The sequence below is a fragment of the Bufo bufo genome, chromosome 4 (genome assembly GCF_905171765.1).
Source record: "Bufo bufo chromosome 4, aBufBuf1.1, whole genome shotgun sequence".
NCBI classification, from domain to species: Eukaryota; Metazoa; Chordata; class Amphibia; order Anura; family Bufonidae; genus Bufo; species Bufo bufo.
Genome location: NC_053392.1, coordinates 132255497 through 132279925, shown reverse-complemented (window position 1 = coordinate 132279925; position 24429 = coordinate 132255497). Strand labels below are relative to the sequence as shown.

The window sequence follows — 24429 nt, the reverse complement described above, 5'->3', positions numbered from 1 at the left end:
TGCAAATGAAAATCTACCACAGGGTCACAAGAAAGTCACTGCTTGGAGTTCTGATTTCTGTTACAGCAACCACAGATAATTATAAATTTCAAGTAACCAAAGCATCAACAAAAATGAAGAAATTAGAAATTTGCTACACATACTTACATGCATACATACAGAGGCCTGCTTTACATTTGCATTCTGTACATGTTTAATTTCTCGCTGTTTTGTTTTAGCGGATGAGGAAGCTCCCGACTATGGCTCTGGAGTTCGGCAGTGTGGAACAGCCAAAATCTCATTTGATGATCAACATTTCCAAAAGGTGAGGAATGTCAGCTCTTTTCTAATTCCATTAGAACTTAAATATAATTATAATGTCACAGTGGTTGTCCTTTAGAGGTGGCTGAATATTTTATAAGAGAAAAACAATACCCAAATAAGCTCATCTTGCATTTGAAGAATTTTTTTCCCCTTTGTGGCATTACGCATTTTCTTCTAATTCACACCTTTTCGGGCAGTTCCAGGCCGAGTCCTGTACTGGAATGACTCGCTCAGGCACATCTCAGGAGGAGCTGAGAATAGTGGAAGGGGGACAAGGTCAAAACCCAGATTCTGGTCCAAGTGCAGATGAGGTCAACAACAATACTTGTGCAGGTAAGTAGACCCTCTTACTCGATACTTAGGTCTTTTACACAGGATGGTTTTAGGTTTGGGACACAGACACCTTGTGGCTGACTGAAAAGTGGCCATACGAGCCACAGCATCATCATATTGACTAATCAGAACCACATTGTTTATTCAGTCTGCATTGTTATGGGTACATGAAACTGCGAAACTGTGTGGTAATTGGCAATGAAGACCAAATATACAGTCCACTTGTCTGCATGGGGCAAAGACCTGGCAACCACCATAGATACTCATTTCCAGTGAAGACCAAAGCAACTAATGCCCTGAGTTTCTCATCTTGGAAAATGTATGTGTGACTTGCAACACTGACTTCTATGGGTCCATGTGCAATCTGTAGCCCATTTTAATCAGGTCTTAAAGGAACACAACCTAGAAATTTAGTACCTATACTGTGCAGTGGCTGGGTTTGGGGTGGCCCCAATGTTGCATTGGATCCCCCGGACACTGTCGAGCTGTCACCACATTTTTCTGCTCTCGGAAGGGCATGGTAAGGCTTGGTGCAACCCAATGGGAAATAAGTCCAGGGGGTCAGGGATTGCAATAAACTAGTTTGCTTCTTTAGTGGAGGAACTTAATGGCAAAACAATATAGGCAAGGCAATGAGATGGCTTCTCCAGTCTCCTCCCAAGCAGAATAAGGGTTTGATGCTGAGAAAAGGCCTGAGCTGTCACTCTCTCTGAAAAGGCTGGTACCCTGGCCAAAGGACTGGTGGTCAAGGGTTTGTGGCTCAGTCATCTGACTGGCTATCACAGACAATGGATACCATAGAGACGGATATCACCAAAAAATTTACTGCATCAAAAACCCTCTAAAATATAACTTTAAATTGTATGCAATTAAAATATATCAAAGATACACACACACAAAAACAACCGCAAACAAATTAATTATTAGATAACAAAAATGATAGATAATACCCACGTACAAAATGTGGGAACCAAAAAATAAGCTAAAAGCATATCCAGTAACCGTCACAATTCTGGTGCATCTTAACACATATAATGATGTGCAGAATCAACCCTGCAAGCTAATAAACCATTTAAACTCACGGTTCAGTTGTACAGGGTGTCAACTAAAGAGTGTCAATCTTGAAGACGGGGTCGGGATATGGACTGTCCCTAAATTGCCCCTACAGCTACCCTTGGCTAAAAGCGGAGCACCCACCCAAAAGGGGCAACCCCACTACTCGTTTGCTAAACCCTCTGATGTCACCTGTAAGACCCTGGATGAGTACTTCATAAGCTTTGAACAGACCAGTCCTGACACATTTCCCCAGTATTAATTATCAATGGTTCTTCAGGGGACCAAAGTATGATGATAGATACATTAAGATGAAGGTAAACTAGATGAAGATTGGCGACTGGCCATTTGGTCAAAGGGCTGGTGACGCAGTGGCAGAGTATCCTAATCTCAGCATCGTCTTCTGGTCACTCTACTAAACTATCTAAATACTAAGGGCTCTGACTGCTCTCCTTATATACAGTTTCTAACTGAACTAGAACCTTCTAGTGCAGCAGTTCTCAACCTTTCTAAAGCCGTGACCCCTTAATACAGTTCCTCATGTTATGGTGACCCCCAACCATTACATTTTTTTCCTTGCTACGTCATAACTAATTTTGCTACTGTTATAAATTGTAATGTAAATATCTGATATGCAGGATGTATTTTTATTGCTACAAATTGAACATAATTAATGCAGAGTAATTAATCACAAAGACAAAATGTTATATATTGTCAAATATTTATTTCTAATTACAAATAAATGAAATTTTGTATTGAAGCATGGTGTATAAATCAGTGGTGCTTCAAGTCCCCCCCAAATAAATAAATCAGAAGTGCTCAGGGTCCCCCAAATAAATAAATCAGCGGGGCTTCAGGTCTCCCCCAAATAAATAAATCAGTGGTGCATCAGGTTTCCCCCAAATAAATAAATCAATGGTGCTCAGGGTCCCCCAAATAAATAAATAAGAAGTGCTCAGGGTCCCCCAAATAAATAAATCAGCGGTGCTTCAGGTCCCACCCCCCAATAAATAAATCAATGGTGCTCAGGGTCCCCCAAATAAATAAATAAGAAGTGCTCAGGGTCCCCCAAATAAATAAATCAGCGGGGCTTCAGGTCTCCCTCAAATAAATAAATCAGCGGTGCTCAGGGTACCCCCAAATAAATAAATCAGTGGTGCATCAGGTTTCCCCCAAATAAATAAATCAATGGTGCTCAGGGTCGCCCAAATAAATAAATCAGAAGTGCTCAGGGTCCCCCAAATAAATAAATCAGCGGTGCTTCAGGTCCCCCCCAAATAAATCAATGGTGCTCAGGGTCCCCCAAATAAATAAATCAGAAGTGCTCAGGCTCCCCCAAATAAATAAATCAGCGGTGCTTCAGGTCCCCCCCCAAATAAATAAATCAGCGGTGCTCAGGGTACCCCCAAATAAATAAATCAGTGGTGCATCAGGTTTCCCCCAAATAAATAAATCAATGGTGCTCAGGGTCCCCCAAATAAATAAATCAGAAGTGCTCAGGGTCCCCCAAATAAATAAATCAGCGGGGCTTCAGGTTTCCCCCAAATAAATAAATCAGCGGTGCTCAGGGTACCCCAAATAAATAAATCAGTGGTGCATCAGGTTTCCCCAAAATAAATAAATCAATGGTGCTCAGGGTCGCCCAAATAAATAAATCAGAAGTGCTCAGGGTCCCCCAAATAAATAAATCAGCGGTGCTTCAGGTCCCCCCCAAATAAATCAATGGTGCTCAGGGTCCCCAAATAAATAAATCTGAAGTGCTCAGGCTCCCCCAAATAAATAAATCAGCGGTGCTTCAGGTCCCCCCCCAAATAAATAAATCAGCGGTGCTCAGGGTACCCCCAAATAAATAAATCAGTGGTGCATCAGGTTTCCCCCAAATAAATAAATCAATGGTGCTCAGGGTCCCCCAAATAAATAAATCAGAAGTGCTCAGGGTCCCCCAAATAAATAAATCAGCGGGGCTTCAGGTCTCCCCCAAATAAATAAATCAGCGGTGCTCAGGGTACCCCCAAATAAATAAATCAGTGGTGCATCAGGTTTCCCCAAAATAAATAAATCAATGGTGCTCAGGGTCGCCCAAATAAATAAATCAGAAGTGCTCAGGGTCCCCCAAATAAATAAATCAGCGGTGCTTCAGGTCCCCCCCAAATAAATCAATGGTGCTCAGGGTCCCCCAAATAAATAAATCAGAAGTGCTCAGGCTCCCCCAAATAAATAAATCAGCGGTGCTTCAGGTCCCCCCCAAATAAATAAATCAGAAGTGCTCAGGGTCCCCCAAATAAATAAATCAGAAGTGCTCAGGGTCCCCCAAATAAATAAATCAGCGGTGCTTCAGGTCCCCCCCCCCCCCAAATAAATAAATCAATGGTGCTCAGGGTCCCACAAATAAATAAATCAGAAGTGCTCAGGGTCCCCCAAATAAATAAATCAGCGGTGCTTCATGTCCCCCCAAATAAATTAAGCCTTGCTCAGCCAAATAATTAAAATAAAATTAGCCAGGCTCAGCCAGGCTCAATTAAATCATTGGTGGCAGTGGTGCTCAGCGGCGGTTTCATTAACGAAAAAACTCGGACCTCAGCAGACAGGCGGCCCGACTTACCCGTCCAGATGTCAGGCTCCTTCAAGCACAGGCAGTGATAGGACATCACTTCCTGTGCGCGAGGATAAGGGGCCGCTGCCGTTGTGCGGGCGACCCACAATAGGAAGCCTCAGGCGACCCCCCGGAAAGGGCCGATCGACCCCCAGGTTGAGAACCGCTGTTCTAGTGAGAGGAGTGAAGTGGATAATCACAGCCTAACAGAAACAATGTTGCAATTTCAGTATGTCATAGACTTGAATAGTGTTTTAATACAAATCTATTGAAATGACTAAGACATGAACAACAGAGCTAAACCAGACAGTCAAAGGGTCAGCGTTCCTGTTTTCCCTACAAAACTTTGCAAAGTCCCTTATAGTAGCTGTGGATGATTCCTAACTTCTCATTGCATAGATAGAAAGTCCCAAAGTCTCTCAGTATTAGGTCTCTTTCACACTTGCGTTGTCCGGATCCGTCATGTACTCCATTTGCCGGAGGTGCCCGGTAACACCGCAAGTGAACTGAAAGCATTTGAAGACGGATCCGTCTTCAAAATGCGTTCAGTGTTACTATGGCAGCCAGGACGCTATTAAAGTCCTGGTTGCCGTAGTAGTAGTGGGGAGCACTATACTTACCGTCCGTGCGGCTCCCGGGGCGCTCCAGAATGACGTCAGAGCGCCCCATGCGCATTGATGACGTGATCCATGCGATCACGTCATCCATGCGCGTGGGGCGCCCTGACGTCACTCTGAAGCGCCCCGGGAGCCGCACGGACGGTAAGTATACTGCTCCCCTGCTCCCCACTACACTTTACCATGGCAAACAGGACTTTAGCGTCCTGGCAACCATGGTAACCATTCAGAAAAAGCTAAACGTCGGATCCGGTAATGCGCCGAAACGACGTTTAGCTTAAGGCCGGATCCGGATTAATGCCTTTCAATGGGCATTAATTCCGGATCCGGCCTTGCGGCAAGTGTTCAGGATTTTTGGCCGGAGCAAAAAGCGCAGCATGCTGCGGTATTTTCTCCGGCCAAAAAACTTTCCGGTCCGGAACTGAAGACATCCTGATGCATCCTGAACGGATTTCTCTCCATTCAAAATGCATGGGGATAATCCTGATCAGGATTCTTCCGGCATAGAGCCCCGACGACGGAACTCTATGCCGGAACAAAACAACGCAAGTGTGAAAGAGCCCTTAGCTGGCTGTGCATTAAAGGGGTTATTCAACAGTAAGACTGATCTCCCAGAGTGGCCGACCCTCAGTGGAGATCATACATTCCTGGTCCCCGCCTCTGGGTTCATGATCTCCACTGTGGGTCGGCCACTCTGGGAGTTCTATCTTACTCTGGAATAACCCCTTTAAGGGAGGAATTGTTTAGGGTTCCTTTTAGCCCAGTATTGTTTTCAATAAGCATTGCTTCTATGGAGAATACTGTGGCAGGCAAAAGTTTATGGAGAAAAGGAACCACACGGACTCTTATATAGGTTCATAATGCAGAGATAGGGTTATGCAAGAGTTAGATTTATTTCTGCTTTCATATGAAACACACGTGCAATTGCAGATTACAATCAGTATGAACCTACCTAGCAAGTCCAAAGTGCTCCTCATCATAAATTTGGCGCATTCTCAGGCAGTGCAGGGGATATCAAGACTGGCGCAGAAAGCGTCTGTCTTAATAAATCTCCTCCATAGAATCCGAAATGGGACATTTTCTGTTTAATTCAGCTTCAGCATTGCTTTCTTGATAATTATACCATCCTGTTTTTGTCTTTCTAGCTTATCATCAGGCTGCTCTCCTTGACAGCCCAATAAAAGCTTCCCTTGACCTGACAGATGGAGGCGGGCACCCTCTAAAACTGGGCTCCATCTTTACATTCAGAGTGACCGTCCTGCAAGCATCTAGCATCCCTCCGGAATATGCTGACATATTTTGCCAGTTCAAGTTAGTGTTGATCTCACACCAAGTAATTTTTAATAAGGGGAATTTTTAAAGTTGGACTTGAAGGAGTCTGGGTTGCCATAATTTGTGCCAAATGTATTAAATGTCGTAAAGAGTTTGATAACTTTTTTTGCATCTTCAAGTCTAGCACTCATGTCTTGAAATGTTACTCCACTTTCTATGCTACCCCTTTACTGGAGTAGGACTGTGACAATTGTTGTCACTGTTTAAAAAGTCTAAGTTGATAAATCTGGCTTAAAGGGGTCGTCCAACATTTCTTTTTATTTAAATTACACCTCCACCGTATCGGACCTGCAGGTGAAATTGTATTTACCTGCTCCCTGCTGCTTTGTTCCGTCTCTGTGGGTCCCAACCTGTATTTACAGAGCTTCCAGTCCATGCATGGAAACTTCCTTCAACATTTTCAGCAAATAGGCCCAAAAAGTCACAAGGCCCTGTTTTGCGACTTTTTTAAGACCCGCCTCATTTATCATTTTCTATGCCTGTTTTAGGCGTAGAAAATGGTCTAAATCTACGCCAGCAAGGTAGCTGGTGTAGATTTAGAAGCGGCGGTGGATATGAGGCCGGCGCCTCTACATAACTTTGGTGGATCCACCGCCAGGGCAGGAGCTTTTTAAGACCAGCGTCCAAAACGCCGGTCTTAATAAATGACCCCCTACGTGTTATATGAAACATACCCTGAAAACTATGAGAGGTAATAAATATATATATTTTGTCTTTTAGCTTCATCCACCGCCATGATGAGGCATTTTCTACTGAACCTTTAAAGAACACTGGTCGTGGACCACCACTTGTTTCTACCATGTTCAAAATGTAAGTCAATGGGCCATAAAACTGACAGTGTTTCAAATGTCATAAAAAAGGTGAATTTCCTTCTCATAAGGGCTCATGCACACGACTGTATGTATTTTGCGGTCTGCAAAACACGGATCCACAAAAAAAATGGATTACATCAGTGTGATGTCTATGTTGCATGCGTTTTTCTTTTGTGGATCCATTGTAACAATGCCTGTCCTTATCTGCAAAATGAACAAGAATAGGACATGTTCTACTTTTTTTTGCGGAACGGACATGCGGACATACGGATATGGAATGCACACTGAGTCCTTTCCCTTTTTTTCAAGCCCCATTGAGTTGAATGGTTCCATATACGGACTTGTGAAAAAACTGAACGGAAACAGAAGAAAAATATGTTTGTGTGCATGAGCCCTAATAATGATATTTTAGTAATGGAGCATAGGTAGACTCGTGACGCACATTTTTCTTGTATTAGATTGCAGTGGAGGTTACACAGTCCTTTGTGGAGTATGTGAAGACTCAGCCCATAGTATTTGAGGTGTTTGGACATTACCAGCAACACCCATTCCCTCCATTGTGCAAAGATGTGCTGAGGTAACGTATCTGAGAACTCGTCATACAACGCTACCAATGATAAATTTTGCCTAGTGCGCGGCCTGAGCGGACCGTGCGTGACAGGATTCAAGAAGCATCAAGGCGATAATCCCTGTGTCATGCCCCACCCTCTTAGGCTCTGCACGACTTTGCCTGGTGTTTTTCCTTGAAAGCTCGGTTGTTGTTATCTGTAATTGTGCCCTATTAATGTAAAAAAAAAATGAAAATCACCCATCAGATAGTACATGACAAGCTCTTTTCTAATAAAGCTAGACCTAGCCCTGTGCCTCACATGGGTCCAGAAATCTCCCCGTTCATTGTTCCAATTGTCCTGCTAGATTTATTTCAAGCTGGGAGCTCTGGCAGAGGAACAGCCTTCTGGAGTTCATCGTATCTTGCATAGTCGGATACTAGCTTTCCCCGCCGGAGCCTATTGTCTATAATGGGACATGGCGGGGATCCGGCCTGTTTCTGGCATTAGTGCCAGGATTCATTTCGCCTCACACTGGAGGATCCTCTCATCAAGTGGTGCTATACCTATTTTAATTGATTTAGTAAACGTTATGTTTTAAGATACCCAGTTCACATAATCTTTAACATAGCCAAGACGGATCTGTCATGAACTCCATTGAAAGTCAATGGAGGACGGATCCGTTTTCTATTGTGGCAGTTGTGGCAGAGAAAATGGATTCATCCCCATTGACTTGCATTGGGGGACATGCCTAATTCGTCTTTCTCCGCATCCCAGGGCGGAAAGCAAACTACAACATGTTGCGGTTTGCTCTCAGTCTGGGAACACAACTAAACGGAACGGAATGCATTTTGGAGGATTCCATTCTGTTAAGTTCAGTTTTGTCCCTATTGACAATGAATAGGGACAAAACTGAAGAGTTTTTTTTCCGGTATTGAGCCCCTATGACGGATCTCAATAACGGAAAACTTAAACGCTAGTGTGAAAGTAGCCTAATACATTTCATTTTCAGGAAAATATGCCATGAAGCTTACAGCTAATTGTAATACTATAACCGCAAATCAGGGAGAACATTTTTTATAATATAATTATAATAATAATTTTCCTTTAAGATAAATGTATATTCTTGTTCATCTTTGCTCAAATAGTTTTTTAACTTTCCACAGCCCCCTGCGTTCCTCCAGACGTCTCCTTCCCAGGGTCATGCCATTGTCCAAACCAGGTAACTACACTGCTCCGTGTGTGACCAAAGATTTCATAATGAAATAAATGATATTTTACTATTGGAAGGTACTTAGCTTCTAGTGAGGGGAGTTTGATTCAGGGATTTATGGTATTCTGATATTTAGAGTCAGAAAGGGATTTTCCTCTATATATGGTGTAATATGGGGTAATTGGTGACCATCTCATAGAGGTTTTGCCATCCTCTGGATCAAGTAGTAGGATTACATTGATGGATCTGTGTCTGTTTTCAATCTTATTAACCACAATTTAAAACTGTGTAACATCAGTGCCTCAAAATACAGGCCCATCTGCCATCTTGTAAACTTACTATTGCCCTAAAGACTTTCCAGTTGTCTTAGTACAAAATCATCTTTCAATCTATGCCTTAAAATGACCATCATAGAGAGAAGCACCCCTCTCAGGATCCTCTAAATTAGCCATAATGTAAAGCCATAGAACCATTGACAAAGAGTGGCTGATGGACCTGGCCCATTCCTATATTACATGTCTCCCCCCCCCCCCCCCCTCAGGAAAGGTATGGCCAGCATTCTTAGTTACAGTGTGCTATCATAAGTGCCAATATAGACAATTATGTAAATGTGAATTTACCTGTGTATTTTTTTTCTAACCCACATATCTTCTTTTGCTTTTTTTGTAATTCTTACTATTTTCTGATCTAACTATAATCTACTATCTATGTCTGTGGCTGATTTCAATGCAACCCTACTGGGTGCTCTACCTAGGCTTGCACACCCCATTTCTTCCTCCTTCATTGCACTCTACTTTCCATATGCTAAGTTCCCTAGTTCCTATATTATCTGCAGAGGAGGAAAACCTAGGCAGCTGTTTTCTAGGCTCAGTTAAGGGCCAAACACAACAGGAGCCTTCACTGCTAAGGATGACTGGGGCTGTGATGAAGGCACAGAAACATGGTGCGTGTGGATCTTCTCAAGGTCTTTGACTCTGTGTGCTCTACACTTTGGTCTCTCTATAGCATGTGCAGTGTGCTTTCACCACTATACTATATGAGCTGTGACTTCCTATACACTAAGTGATTTCTCATCCTTGGGTCTACAACTATTGTCAACTTTTAGTGAGAAATTGGGGGCTATTGTAGCCCTAAATAGAGAGGTCCCTGCCTGTAGCTCTGTCTTCTATGGCAGTGCTATACAACACGGTTTCTCTGAACTCCGGGTTAGGTTTCATCAGTCCCAACCTATAGATTTGCATTCCTGAACAGAAGAAACAGAATAGTAAGATCTTCAATATATGAATGGAACAGTCTAAAATCCTAAAATCTAAATTATATGTCAGTTTATACTCCATGAAATATGTGACACTTGTCATTTTATGACCTTTGTGATCATGTTTGTCCCATTTGACATTCACCTGTCTAGTGGCGAATGCATTAGAGGACAATTCAATGAGAACCCCACCAATCATCTGTTTGAGAAGGCCAAGGTGCTCACATGAGCGCCACGGCTTTCTTGCAGCTTTGCCTAGGCGTTCAATCCCATTCAAGGGGGCTGAGCTGCGATACCAAGCAAAGCCACTATAGAATGAAAGGCGCTGTGCTTAGTTAGGTGTGAGGACTTACTGGAGCTCCGGTGAGCGCTGTGACTTCCTCAAACAGCTGATTGGTGGGAGTCCTGGGTGAAGATACTGATGACCATTCCAGAGGATAGGTCATCAGTTAAGAAAAATCAGAAAACCTCTTTAATATTGATGGCATATCCTCAGGACAGGCCATCAATATCAGATTGACGTGGATCCAACACCTTGCACCCTCCGCCACTCAAGAGAATGGGAGCAGCGCTGCTGAAACCAACTCCATCCTCTACACAGTGTATAGTTTTGGCTTCAACTTCTAGTACCGAGCTACTTGAGAATAGCTGCTTATCGTGGAAGCTGGGCATCGGACCCCCTCCAATCAGATATTGATAGACCATCCGGAGGATATGTCAACAATATTAAAATCCTGGACACCCTTTTTAAAGATGCTCACCTTCAATACACCTTTAATAACTGTGTGGTGAGCACTTCCTTCAGCTGACAGCTATTCTTCCCACTCCCCATATACATGCATGCTGAGTTCAGGTGATCCTTATTTTCCCCATCATCATCTGTAGCGGGAGAGACGGTCATTCATCCCTAAGCAGTTTTCATTTGTCAGCAGCACATGCAAATGGGGTGATTTTTAGTGGCATATGAAAGATGCAATCACTTGACAGACTAACGTTGCTAGTGTTTGTTTGGTGATCGGCAGTATGTTTGCACAGGCTGATGACCAAAGCTTGTTCCCGATCACCGGCCTGTATAAAGGGGCCTTTCTGGCAAACAAACAAGTTACAGGAATTACAAGGCTTATAGTGCATTTAGACGAATGGATAATCATAGACTATTGACAAAACAATCGCAATTAACGTTTTAAGAGCCGTTTTAAAGGCAAATTTGTTCGCATGCGATCGTTTACTTGGTCAATTGAGGATCGTTCACTGTATTTAGACAGCAACAACTTAGATAAAACACGCCTGGTTTTTATCTTTCACATTGCTGAGAAATCGCACGATACATTACACAATTCAATATCGACAAGTGATAATTTAGCAATAAAACGATTTTATAAGCGTTGACTGAGCGTTTTCCCTACAATTCTTCAGTCCTACATACATATATTTCACTACACGAATATCGTCCAATATGAATCTTTAGCGTTCGAATTGTAACCATTATCTGTTCACCTAAATGCAACAATAATCTCTACTTTGTAATCTCTTTTGTGTTGTTCTGAGTCTCGGTAGCTGTTTCAATCTTCCGCTTACTTGCACAGTATTGCATGAATTGATTTCTTTCATTTGGGTACCAATGCAGATTATCCCATGGCAGTGGATACAGGGCATTCCTGTGTCGCATATCTAAGTGACTTTCCCTATAGAAGATGCTTCAGTAAAATTACGTATTTTTTACCAAGATAAATATATTTCCACAATTTTCCGCACAGTGCGTGGAAGCTATTTACATCAGATAGAATATCAAAACTTCATAAACTACTCCAATGATGTTAGTAGGCTTCACATCTTATTACCCATTTTTCTAAAAAAAAATGTTTTTTTTCAGTTCCAGCCACAAAGTTAACAAGGCAGTGTGTTCCCAGTACTGGTCAGTGCCACTGCAAGTATGACTTGATGGCGTTCTTCAAATCTGTGAGCTGGAAGCAAATGGAGAGTTGAGTATCCAATAATGCATTCATTTTATATTACAGTACTGTGCAAACCTTTTAGGCAGCTATGGAAAACAATCTTGAGGGCTGTATTACACAGGCCGATTGAGCAAGCGATTGTCAGGAGGGATGAGTCCGTCCCGGCAATCGCTTGCTAGCTAGTGGAGGAGACATCTGCTATTACATGCGGCAATCTCCTCCGTAGCATGGGGAGGAGCGATCACTATGCCATCGCCCCGTCCCCATACTGTCCAGTTGTTTGCCGGCGGCAGATTGTTATTAGACACCATGATTTGGCCTCCGTAAAGCGCTGATTTTTAAGCATGCTTCAAAATCAGAATTGCCCGATGAATGAGCTTGCTATTCATTGGGCCGTCAGCAGCAGTATTACACTGCAACATGTTTCATGTGAACGCTCTTCAGCATTATCGGACGAAAAATCGGCCAGTGTAATACAGCCTTAAGAATTATTTCAAAGGTAGAAGTTTCAAAGGTAGTTTATTTTGCAAAGTGAATGGACAAAAAAGAAATCTAAATCAAATCAACATTTGGTGTGACCAGCCTTTACCTTCAGACCAGCATCAGTTCTTCTAGGTACACTTGCGCAAAATTTTTGAAGGAATTCAGCAGGAAGGTTTTTTCCAAACATCTTGTGGTGAGGGGGTACAGTTGTCCTATTTACCATCTCTATAATCTTCCCAGAGTATTTTACTGAATATGGCTAGTTTTAGAAAGGTCAGTTTGCCCTTTATGACTAATCCATCCTTTTGTACTACTCTTAGTAATGCACTTCATATATGGTTTCTATTCTGTTTTACAGCTACATACCTGTGGCAGTAGATCATGGCACTGGTTTACCCCTGTCATGGCACCTTCCTTCTCCATCAGGTAACCTCTCTCCCGATGGGCTCATGCACACAAACGTATTTTAATTCCGTGTCCGTTCCATTTTTTTTGCAGACCATTCATTTCATGGGTCAGCAAAAAAAATTGAAGGTACTCCGTGTGCATTCCGTTTCCGTATGTCCGTATTTATGTTATGCATTACAGACAAGGATAGACTGTTCTATTAGGCTCCAGCTGTTCCGTTACGCAAAATACAGAATGCACACGGATGTCATCCGTATTTTTTGCGGCCCCACAAAATACATACGGTCGTATGCATGAGGCCTATGTCTTTTTCTTTTGTATTACAAAAGTTCTCTCTGATCAATAATGTTTCTCCCACACAGGGCATTCAAAGACGCATATCCATCACTCTTGTTCATGAAGCGGGGGCAGAGCTGAAATGGCTGGAGGTGCGGGAACTTGTAGTTGGTAAGTATCTTCGTCTTCATCCTCCAATTACATTTAAAATATTTAAAATCCTCTGATCAGTAAAAACTACAAGATTGCTAAAGTACTTTGTGTTTCAATGCCTTCCAATTGTCAGAATTCCTACTTTCAATTTAGCAATCTGTTGCTGCATTCTGGAGAAAAAGTTTTTGAATTGACTATTGCAAATGAGTAGTTAAAGGGGCATAACAGTAGGTAAAAGGTTATCCCCATACCACAAGGGATCCCTACCAATCACAATAATGGTGCCTCCCTGCAGGCCCCCTGCTGCTCCCCTGAAATGACAGGAGTAGGCCGGTTGCACATGTGCGAGGCCGCTCCATTCATTGCTATGGGAGTTCCGCGCTCTACTCGGCTATCTCACAAACTCCCATAGAAATTAATAGAATGGCCAGGCACATGTGCAACTGGCCACTCTGGTCATTTCAGGGAGCAGCAGGGGGCCTGCAGTGAGATGACTATGGCAGAACTGTGATCCTGCAATCAAGAGGGAGGGGCTGGACAGAGGAAGGTGTTGAGCAAGGGTGCACCGAATGGTTTGGGCCCACTCTCCGTGTACTTAACTACTCTCTTTGCATATGGGTTAAAAGTACTTTTTCTCTAGAGTGAAGCAAGGGATCGCTAAGGGTGGCCTTCATCCATGGCCAAATGCATTTGCGGAAAATCTGCATCATAAATAGTTCCCCATGTATTTTTATGGAGTTCAAGTTTGTCTACTCTAAAAATCTGTGCATTTATATTCTGCTGTGTAAAACATGATATATTTAATTGGAAATCATAATTCACAATGAAATCCGCACCAAAAGAATGCACCCAGCCATGTGTGAAGACATCCTAAAGGCTGTATTACTCTGGCCGATATTTCGTCCGATAATCGGGTGACGAGCAATCGTATGAACGCTCATTAACGTTCATCTTGCAGGGTAATACTGCTGCCGATTGCTTAATGATGATGCATAGCTTAAAAATCAGCGATCTGCTGCTGGCAAACCACTAGACTGTATGGGGACGAGCGATGGCATTAGGCGATCACTCCTCCCCACGCTGCGGAGGAAATCGCTGCATGTAATAGCAATGGTCTCCTCCGCTAGTTAGCAGCCAATTGCCGGGAAGGAATGCTTTCCTCCCTACAATCTCTTGCTTGATACATTGAACGAGCACAATATTATGAGAACACATTTTCTGCCCCTGTTTTCATCTGGTGACAACAGAGATTTAGAAAATTGGTGAGAAATTGAGCACAAATTAGAATTATACAACAACTACAGTAAAGGTCCATTTGTTAGGGTGCCTTCATGTGCAGTAAAAATATGCCACAAAATACACAACAGTAATTTCGAGTGGATTCCTGCAGATTTGTGTTGCAGATTTCAGTGTGGGAATTTCACATACCATGAAGTCTACAATGAAATTCTGCATCAAAATCTGCAACACAGATAGAAAAAGCTGCGGAAAAATTCCATGCAGAAATGTAATGTATGTGCTGCAGATCCCCTACTGCCCCTAGTGGAATACATGGTGTAATATTCTGCTACAGTGGACTTTTCCACTTTGGGAATAATACCCTGGGAGAAGGCATCTTTTGACATGTTGGTCACTCACTGACACTTTCACATTTCATCTTACCGAACATGCTTCTAAAAAAGGACCAAAATCTCATTTGTCTTTTTAGGAAGGATCCGGAATACACCAGAGGGCCGACGAGTCTCTAATTGACCCCAACATCTTGTCCTTGAACGATTCTATCTGCAGGATATCGTCCTCCAGAAGGGGGGGTGACAGGTTAAGTGTTCATTAGTGGGTACGTATGATTGGAGGGGTAGTGTACCTATGTGGAATTATTTGGCATATAGGGGGGGACGCTAGAAAGGTTCTCCGACAAAGCTTTGTTTGCCTCCTACTCTGCTTTTGACCTCTGTCATTAAGCATGAGACAGAGGAAGCCTTTAGCATGAGCTTCCCCACATCCTCCCCCGAGTTTTCCTTTCTACCTCACATGTCCTCAAACCCAGCCACGATATTTCAGGACTCATCATCATCCTTGTACTTTTCAAGTGACCTTATTATTTAAAACCACCTCTTCCACCAGTGGTCCCAGTCATCCCTTACCCTCTTCACTGCCTACCCTCCATCATGCACAGTTCTTTTCACCATATGTGTTAGCTCTTTCTTGTATACCATCTGCAAATGCCTAGGTTGTTCATTCGACTCCACACCCAACACATTATTACCATTTGTGACTAAATCCCCTAATAACACATATCTCCTTCTAACCCACATGATTCTCCTTTATTAGTTTTCACAAAGTCCTCCTACTGGCACTCCCTATCTCACTACTACACTATCCTCTATGACAGAGGTCGAATTTCTATAGTAGAGCTCTACCAGCTAACACTTGTCCATTGACTGATATGCAGACCTCTGAATGAATGTGTTAGAATACATTGGGGCTGATGATTTCCGTTCCCCTGACTAACGTCTCATTATTTGTATTTCAGGCAGTTTCTTGACTCTGACACACCTAGGTATTTTTTTTTACCATTTCTCAACCCAGCTACCTATCTATTCCTTCCTCCCCTCATGCTGCCATTTTCCGCCGCCTGTCTTGTTCCTCCTCCTTTTCTACTTTCCCTTTGAGGTTTCATATTTTCTTCTATAAATATATTAGCATGTATTTACTGGGGCTTTATTCATTTTAAGAACTCTGTTGATGTTAGTGTTCTCTACCCTTCATTATTAGCCTTAAATCTTTTCCTGGTCTTCAGTCCATGCCATTCCCCAATAGTAATGCATGGAGAAAGAGAATCCTAAGTTTACAGTCTATAGATTTTGGTACATGAGGGTGCACTGTCTATGTGTACATGGACACAAAAGTATAGCACATTATAGACAGCTTGTAGACTCCAGTGTCTATTTGCCGTATGTGCCAGGACGCTCATACATTAAACCTACGGGCCCCAATAACTCGATGGGGTAAAAAGAATGTCTTTTGGTCTCCATTGGGCTGGAATATGTTGGTGTACCTTGTCTTCTGCGGAGTGTATGGAAGAGGGATGTCACTGAATGAATAGAGAGTGGCATTCTTCAGAGGCATCTCTTGGATGGCATCCTCCCAACATAACCTTCTGGACAACACTATGAATGTGGGTTCAGCTACAGTCTGATGTGTGTAAGGAGCTCCCAACTCACCCCTGGACAGATAAAGGGGGAAGCAAAGGGATCAGGCGAATGGAATTTGTTGGTGCCCGATCCTTTGTTCTTTCAGGAGATAAGCTACTACCAGAAGTGTCTGGCAGCAACTTTCTCCTCTTCCCATTGATAATACATACACTTTTGATCCAACCTGGTGTCTATTTGTATGTTGGAGTAGGGAGAGATAGGTGTCAGCCGAATGATTGTTCAACCGACAGCTACTGAATGTGTACAGGTATTGATGGTTTATTTTGTTTGCTTCTGGGTTTCTTTGGGGAAAAGGTGATGAGATAGGGTAGCATGCTACTATGTTATAAGCCAGGCTACACAGGCGGAGGCTATCCTATTATTGAGTTCAACGGGAGCTGTGTAAATATATCTTTATTAAGCCCCTATTAAATTATATAACTACCTTAAAGACCAAAGAATTTGGAGCTCGTGTACCAAAAACTGTTTTTATAAAGCTGAGTTATCGGAGTGCTTTCTGTCTGTATTGGGAACATTTTAGTATGAATGGTAATGTTCTGTAGAGAATTCACTTTATTTTAGAAATGGAAATGATATTTGAAGAACCTAGGGCACTAGGTAACTCCCGATTCCTCTCCCTCCATGCACTTGTTGTATGCTTTCATGTGTCTGGGTCACTTGCCCCACATTATTTGTATTGCCCCTGCCAGCTTGCACTCTCTCACTCTGTATGTTTGGGGCTCCTACCTTCAGCAGCCGAGCCGTATGGGGCACCAGGGTACTCACTTCTGATATTCTGCCCTTTTTTCTCTTCTGTCTGTCTTTCCTATATATATGGGTTATTTTTAACCCGCTTGTATTATTCCTTTCCAAAGCCCTGTTCCCTAAATGCCTCTCCTCCCAGAACAGATTCCTTTAATTTTACAGAAAGAGGTCTACCTTTCCTTCTCTCCTCCTCTTTCGAAAAAGAACCATTGCTTGTGCCAGCACATCACTCTAGAGTCATTTCAGACCTTTCTTCATTGCACTACAAGTTAGATAAATCCCTGTTCTCTTCCATTTATTACCACCACCAATTATTGCACTAGGCTTTCAGTTCATTTCATCTCGTGTAACCTCCCTCTTTCATATATCCTCGATGTTAATGTCCTCAAACTTCCTTTTTGCTTCTCTACCCTGAACCCATCTGTTGCTTCTCTGTACTCCTCTTTGCTATGATCTCCTAAGAGCAAGAATCTAACCCTGCTTCTCCACCTCTCGCTTCTTTCCGTTCCCCTCACTACTTCTCCTTTCTATCTGCCTCTCACTGGTATTAAACTAGTTACTGTGTGATATTGTGGGGTTTTCCTTGTATGAGTGTATAATGATACAGCATGCAGACACAGTCTATGTTTTTTGTTGATAAACATCAATGGTCCTCCCGATTCCATAAAACACAAGAGGTATTGCTCATACATTATTATTATTATATTATTAAATTATCTTTATCTGTTCCAGTTCTGTCATGTTTAGGGCCCTTTTCACAGTATGGTAGATTTTTTTTGATTTAAAATTAAAAAAGATTTCTATAATATGTAAAAGTATACAAAAAACTATAAAAGTGCATAGATTGCAAAAGTATGTGTTACTTTTGCATACATTATACACACACAGAAAACAAATATTTCTGACACGCGTAGACTTCCCGGTAGTTCAAAGTAGTGGAGAGGTTAATGTTACATCTTTGAAGGTCTAAGGTAGTTTGTTCCCTGGTTTGTCTAGGGTAAAATAGAGGTTTTCTAACTCCCATGACCAGCTTACAATGGTATAAAACAGCAAAAGTACTAATACTCACTGTAAACTAACCCTATGTAAAACTGTCATGGCGAATCACAAACGGCTGCAGGCCAATCACCAGCTTTACTTGTCACGTGTGAACACCAATTAGGTTACCACTGCAGCCAGGGGATTGGCTGCAGCAGTCACATTCATTCAGCACAACATCACTGAGGGTCAAGTGAACTGACACCAGGGGTGGGGACCAGGGAGGCATTGGGCGCAGGGAGTGGTAGGGGATGGGCAAGGCGGGTGTTAGTCTATACTATTGTAAGTTCATGTGGTTTGAAAACCCGTTTAAAGGGCATCTGTCAGCAGATTTGTACCTATGAAACTGGCTGATCTGCTGCATGTGCGCTTGGCTGCTGAAGGCATGTTTGTACATAAGTACAATATGTGCCCACATTGCAGAGAAAATGAAGTTTTTATATATGCAAATGAGCCTCTAGGAGCAACGGGGGGCGTTGCTGTTACACCTAGAGGCTCTGCTCTCTCTGTAACTACCGTACTCTCTCACTTTAACAGGGCCAGGCAGGCGTGATGAAGTTTGCGCTGCCTGGCTGTCACATAATGTGGAGAGGCAGTTGCAGAGAGAGCAGAGCCTCTAGGAGTAAAGAAAATCCACCCATTGCTCCGCCTCCTAGAGCTCATTTGCACATATTAAAACATCATTTTTATCAGCAATGCGGGCACATATGTACATGGGACGCAACACAGATGTCTTCAGCTGCCAAGTGCACATGTAACAGGTCAGCCAGTGTCATAGGTACAAATCTGCTGACAGATTTGGTGGTCAAAGGGTGTAGAGAGGGCTTATACCTAGTGGTTAAACACATCACTGATATAACCACATTTCTCTCTGTGATCAGACAGAGCACTTTATAAGCAATCTGCCCAGACATTATATAGTACATGACAATCTCTTTCTAAGGGTCCATTCATACGTCTAAGTGTTCTGCGATCCGCAAATTTTCGGATCCGCAAAACACGGACACTGGCAATGTGCATACCGCAATTTGTGGACCGCACATTGCCCGGAACTATAATAGAAAATGCCTAATCTTGTCCGCAATTGCGGACAAAGAATAGGGACATGTTTTAGTTTTTTTGCGGAAACGGAAGGCAGTGATGCGGAAGTGCGGATCCGCAAATGCGGATGTGGAGGACAGCACCTTCCGGCCCCATTGAAAATGAATGGGTCTGCACTGGTTTCCGCAAAAATTGCGGAACGGAATGCGGACCTATTTTGCGGACGTGTGAATGGACCCTAACAAAGCTGGAGAAAACGAAAAACAAAAGCGCGCTGCTCTGCTATCTATTAAATTACCCCTATAGAGATCAGTTCAGAGCTCTCAAAGAAAAAAGGATATATGAAAACTATGGAATGTTTATAAAGAATAAAAGAAAATTGAAAGCGCAATTTGGGGCTTCAGAAGAGTGAGTACTATTTATTTCTCACCTATAATTCTTGAACAAAAGATACGGCCGAGTGAAATATATTGATATGTTCAGCTTGCCTGATGCATATGCCAAACGAGGGGGATGGGTGAAAAAGGGGGGAGAAACTTATTGCACATAGACTGTGCTTTATGTATGTGTATTGATGTACACAGATTACAGTATCTGTCGGAATATTTTCTTGTGGACATGTGGCAGTATCCTGCCCCAGACTCTATTTCCCATTCCTTCCTTTCTAGTTTGTGAAAAGTTTCACATAATCTATATTATTACATGAAGGATATGAGTATTAAGTTCAATGTATTTAGGGTTCAAAAATTTCAATCATGATACTTTTTTGGAAAAGCTCCCAAGCTGTCGAGACCCCGTTCCTCTTCACTGCCGTGTGGAGGTGGAATTGGACAGTGTCTCTTAGCATCTCTAACTCCTCGGTATCTAACCTAGATGGTAAATGGAGTCTTTGGTGTGATGTATGTTCTGTGTGTCCCAGTGTGTATATGATCTAGTACCTACCTACATATGTGTGCACTAATGATTTAACCATTTCCTCCCATGACAGGACATTTTATAACTTTGAAGTAGCATGGGACAGTTCTATGCACAACTCCCTCCTGCTGAACCGTGTGACTCCATACAGAGAAAAGATCTACATGACATTATCTGCTTATGTTGAGTAAGACGTCGCAGATGGTAGCCACATGGATCAATATGCTGCAGCACCATAAAAGACAGCTTAGGTATATTATTCAAGCATTGTGTAGAAAGGATCTTTTGGTAACAATACATAGCTGTCAACAGTCCCTGAAATTGCAGGGTACTATTTCTAACTTTCAGAGGCAGTTTTGGCAAATTCTGTCCCAGGCCAAAATTGGGTGGGGATCTATGTAAGCTCCAGTCCTGGGAAGGTGTCTGGGCATTTTCATAGGTGTGGCTTACATGCCCAGAATTTGCCAACTACAAACGTTGGGTAAGTTATTGAATAGTTACATAAACATATACATTTGAAAAAATAAACACAGTATCTCACAAACAGAGTACACCTCTCACAATTTTGTAAATACAGTCATGTCCATAAATATTGGGACATCGACACAACTGTAACATTTTGGCTCTATACACCACCACAATGATTTGAAATGAAACAAACTTTGAGGGTATTTACATACAAATCAGGTGAACGGTGTAGGAATTACAACAGTTTACATATGTGCCTCCCACTTGTTAAGAAACCAAAAGTAATGGGACAATTGGCTTCTCAGCTGTTCCATGGCCAGGTGTGTGTTATTCCCTCATTATCCCAATTACAATGAGCAGATAAAAGGTCCAGAGTTCATTTCAAGTGTGCTATTTGCATTTGGAATCTGTTGCTGTCAACTCTCAAGATGAGATCCAAAGAGCTGTCACTATCAGTGAAGCAAGCCATCATTAGGCTGAAAAAAACCAAACAAACCCATCAGAGAGATAGCAAAAACATTAGGCGTCGCCAAAACAACTGTTTGGAACATTCATAAAAAGAAGGAACGCATCGGTGAGCTCAGCAACACCAAAAGACCCGGAAGACCACGGAAAACAACTGTGGTGGATGACCGAAGAATTCTTTCCCTGGTGAAGAAAACACCCTTCACAACAGTTGGCCAGATCAAGAACACTCTCCAGGAGGTAGGTGTATGTGTGTCAAAGTCAACAATCAAGAGAAACTTCACTAGAATGAATACAGAGGGTTCACCACAAGATGTAAACCATTGGTGAGCCTCAAAAACAGGGAAGGTCAGATTAGAGTTTGCCAAACGACATCTAAAAAAGCCTTCACAGTTCTGGAACAACATCCTATGGACAGATGAGACCAAGATCAACTTTACCAGAGTTAATGGGAAGAGAAGAGTATGGAGAAGGAAAGAAACTGCTCATGATCCTAAGCATATCCAACCTCATCAGTGAAGCATGGTGGGGTAGTGTCATGCGTGGGCATGTATGGGCTGCCAATGGAAGCTGGTTCTCTTGTATTTATTGATGATGTGACTGCTGACAAAAGCAGCAGGATGAATTCTGAAATGTGTCGGGCAATATTATCTGCTCATATTCAGCAAATGCTTCAGAACTCATTGGACGGCACTTCACAGTGCAGATGGACAATGACCCAAAGGCATACCTCAAAAGCAACCAAAGAGTTTTTTAGGGAAAGAAGTGGAAGTGTTATGCAATTGGCCAAGTCATTCACCTGACCTGAAGCCGACTGAGCATGCATTTCACTTGCTGAAGACAAAACTGAAGGGAAGAATGCCCCAAGGAACAGAGCAGAACTGGAATACAGTTGCAGTAGAGGCCTGGCAGAGCATCACCAGGGATAAAAGCCCAGCATCTGGTGATGTCTATTCGTTTCCAGACTTCAGCTGTAATTGACTGCAAAGGATTTTGCAAACCAAGTATTAAAAAGTTAAAGTTTGATTTATGATTATTATTCTGTCCCATTACTTTTTTTGGTTCCTTAACAAGTGGAGGCACATATGCAAACTGTTGTAATTCCTACACTGTTCACCTGAGTTTGGATGTAAATACCATCAAATTAAAAGCTGACAGTCTGCAGTTAAAGCACATCTTGTTTCGTTTCATTTTAGATCCATTGTGGGTGGTGTATAGAGGTTAAAAATGTTAGAATTGGGTCGATGTCCTAATATTTATGGACCTGACTGTATTTTATTCTATCTTTTCATGGGACAACACTGAAGATAATAACACTTGATACAATGTAAAGGTAGTTCAGCTTGTTATAACAGGTGTAAATTGGTGAGCCCTCAAAATAACTCAACACACAGCCATTATTGTCTAAACCGCTGGCAGACAAAAGTGAGTACAGCCGCTAAGTGAAAATTGGCCAAATTGTGCCCAATTAGTCATTTTCCGCTCCCTGGTGTCATGGTAACGCGTTAGTGTTACAAGGTCTCAGGCGTGAATGGGGAGCAGGTGTGTTAAATTTGCTGTTATCGCTCTCACACTCTCTCATAATGGTCACTGGAAGTTCAACATGGCACCTTCATGGCTAAAGAACTCTGAGGAGCTGAAAAAAAGAATTGTTGCTCTAGCATAAAGATGGCCGATGCTATAAGAATGATTGCCAACACCCTGAAATTAAGCTCCAGCTCGTGGCCAAGACCATACAGAGGTTTAACAAGACAGATTCCACTCAAAACAGGCCTGGGCCCAGGGGGCGACCAAAGAAGTTGAGTGCACATGCTCACGTCATATCTAGAGGTTATATAGTACACTGAGTTATAGACCCTGCACATGTAGAGGCACTTAGTATTGTATTTACATGTAGTCATAGACTACTAATTGCCTTCTCTTGACATGTGCATTTGTGGTTGTAATTTTATTGGTTTAAAATTTAACTTTATTGGGTTGAAAATAATAATAAATAATGAACAAATTTTATCTAACCTACTGAATTAAAACTAGCTCCGGACCTCCAGATGATGTTTTCCTGTTATATAGATTTTTTGCTGATTGACAGCAGTAGAGTGATGGTTAGCAGTTGGCTGGTTCAAGTAGTCAGCCTTTTGTGTGCAGTGCTGCCTTCTATTCAGGTGACCTATCTGTACTTTTATCTATTGTGATGTGGGCAGTTGGGTAGCTGTATACATTGACTCAGACAGTTGGAATACAGTAGGAACCGACCAGTAGCAAGCTGGTCGGTTCCTATGTAGTCCAATTTGTCTGAGTCAATGTATACCAGCTACAACTGCCCACATCACAATAGGGGGGTTAAGGGTTATAAGGTACAGATAGGTACCTAAAAGAAGGCAGCATGCACCAAAAGGCTACATTGAACAGCAACTGCTAACCCATCACTACTGCTGTCAATGACAGCAAAAAAATTATATAACAGGAAACATCATCTGGAGGTCCGGAGATAGTTTTAAATTAGTAGGTTAGATAAAAATTGTTCATTATTTATTATTATTTTCAACCAATAAAAGTTACATTTAAACCAATAAAAATTACAACACAAATGCACAGTGGTCAAGAGAAGGGCATTAGAGTATCTATGACTAGATGTTAAATAGCAATATCCAAGGTTGTCTTATCAAAAGTAGATGTATGAGTGCTGGCCATCTTTGGCTGCAGAAGTTAAAGGGTGTGGGGGTCAGCCTGCTAGTGCTCAGACCATACTCCGCACACTGCATCAAATCGTCTGCATGGCTTTCCTCCCAGAAGGAAGATGATGCACAAGAAAGCCCGCAAAAAGTTTACTAAAGACAAGCAGACTAAGGAAATGGATTACTGAAACTATGTTCTGTGGTCTAATGAGACTAAGATAAACTTATTTGGTTCAGATGGTGTCAAGCGTGTGTGGCGGCAACCAGGTGTGGACTACAAAGACAATTGTGTCTTGCTTAAAGTCAAGAATGGTGGTGGGAGTGTCACGGTGCATGCATGAGTGCTGCCGGCTATGGCGAAATACAATTTGTTGAGGGAACCATGGATGACAACATGTACTGTGACATACTGAAGCAGAGCATGATCCCGTCCCTTCAGAAACTGGGCCGCAGGGAAGTATTCCAACATGATAACGACCCCAAACACACATCTCCAAGACGACCACGGCCTTGCTAAAGAAACTGAGTGTAAAG

The 24429-nt window shown here is 42.4% G+C and overlaps 1 protein-coding gene across 1 annotated transcript in view; it reads left to right on the top strand.

Annotated features, from left to right (window-relative positions):
- The window catches only part of KIF1A (kinesin family member 1A), a 159486-nt gene that overhangs the window by 112641 nt on the left and 22416 nt on the right, over positions 1-24429 (top strand). Inside the window, 16 exon segments of the mRNA XM_040427918.1 lie at positions 219-304; positions 501-636; positions 6045-6210; positions 6952-7019; positions 7022-7041; positions 7502-7620; positions 8758-8813; positions 11933-12010; positions 12013-12040; positions 12856-12892; positions 12894-12923; positions 13268-13352; positions 15043-15065; positions 15067-15152; positions 15868-15894; positions 20361-20481. Of these exon segments, the coding sequence (XP_040283852.1) occupies positions 219-304; positions 501-636; positions 6045-6210; positions 6952-7019; positions 7022-7041; positions 7502-7620; positions 8758-8813; positions 11933-12010; positions 12013-12040; positions 12856-12892; positions 12894-12923; positions 13268-13352; positions 15043-15065; positions 15067-15152; positions 15868-15894; positions 20361-20481 (1166 nt within the window).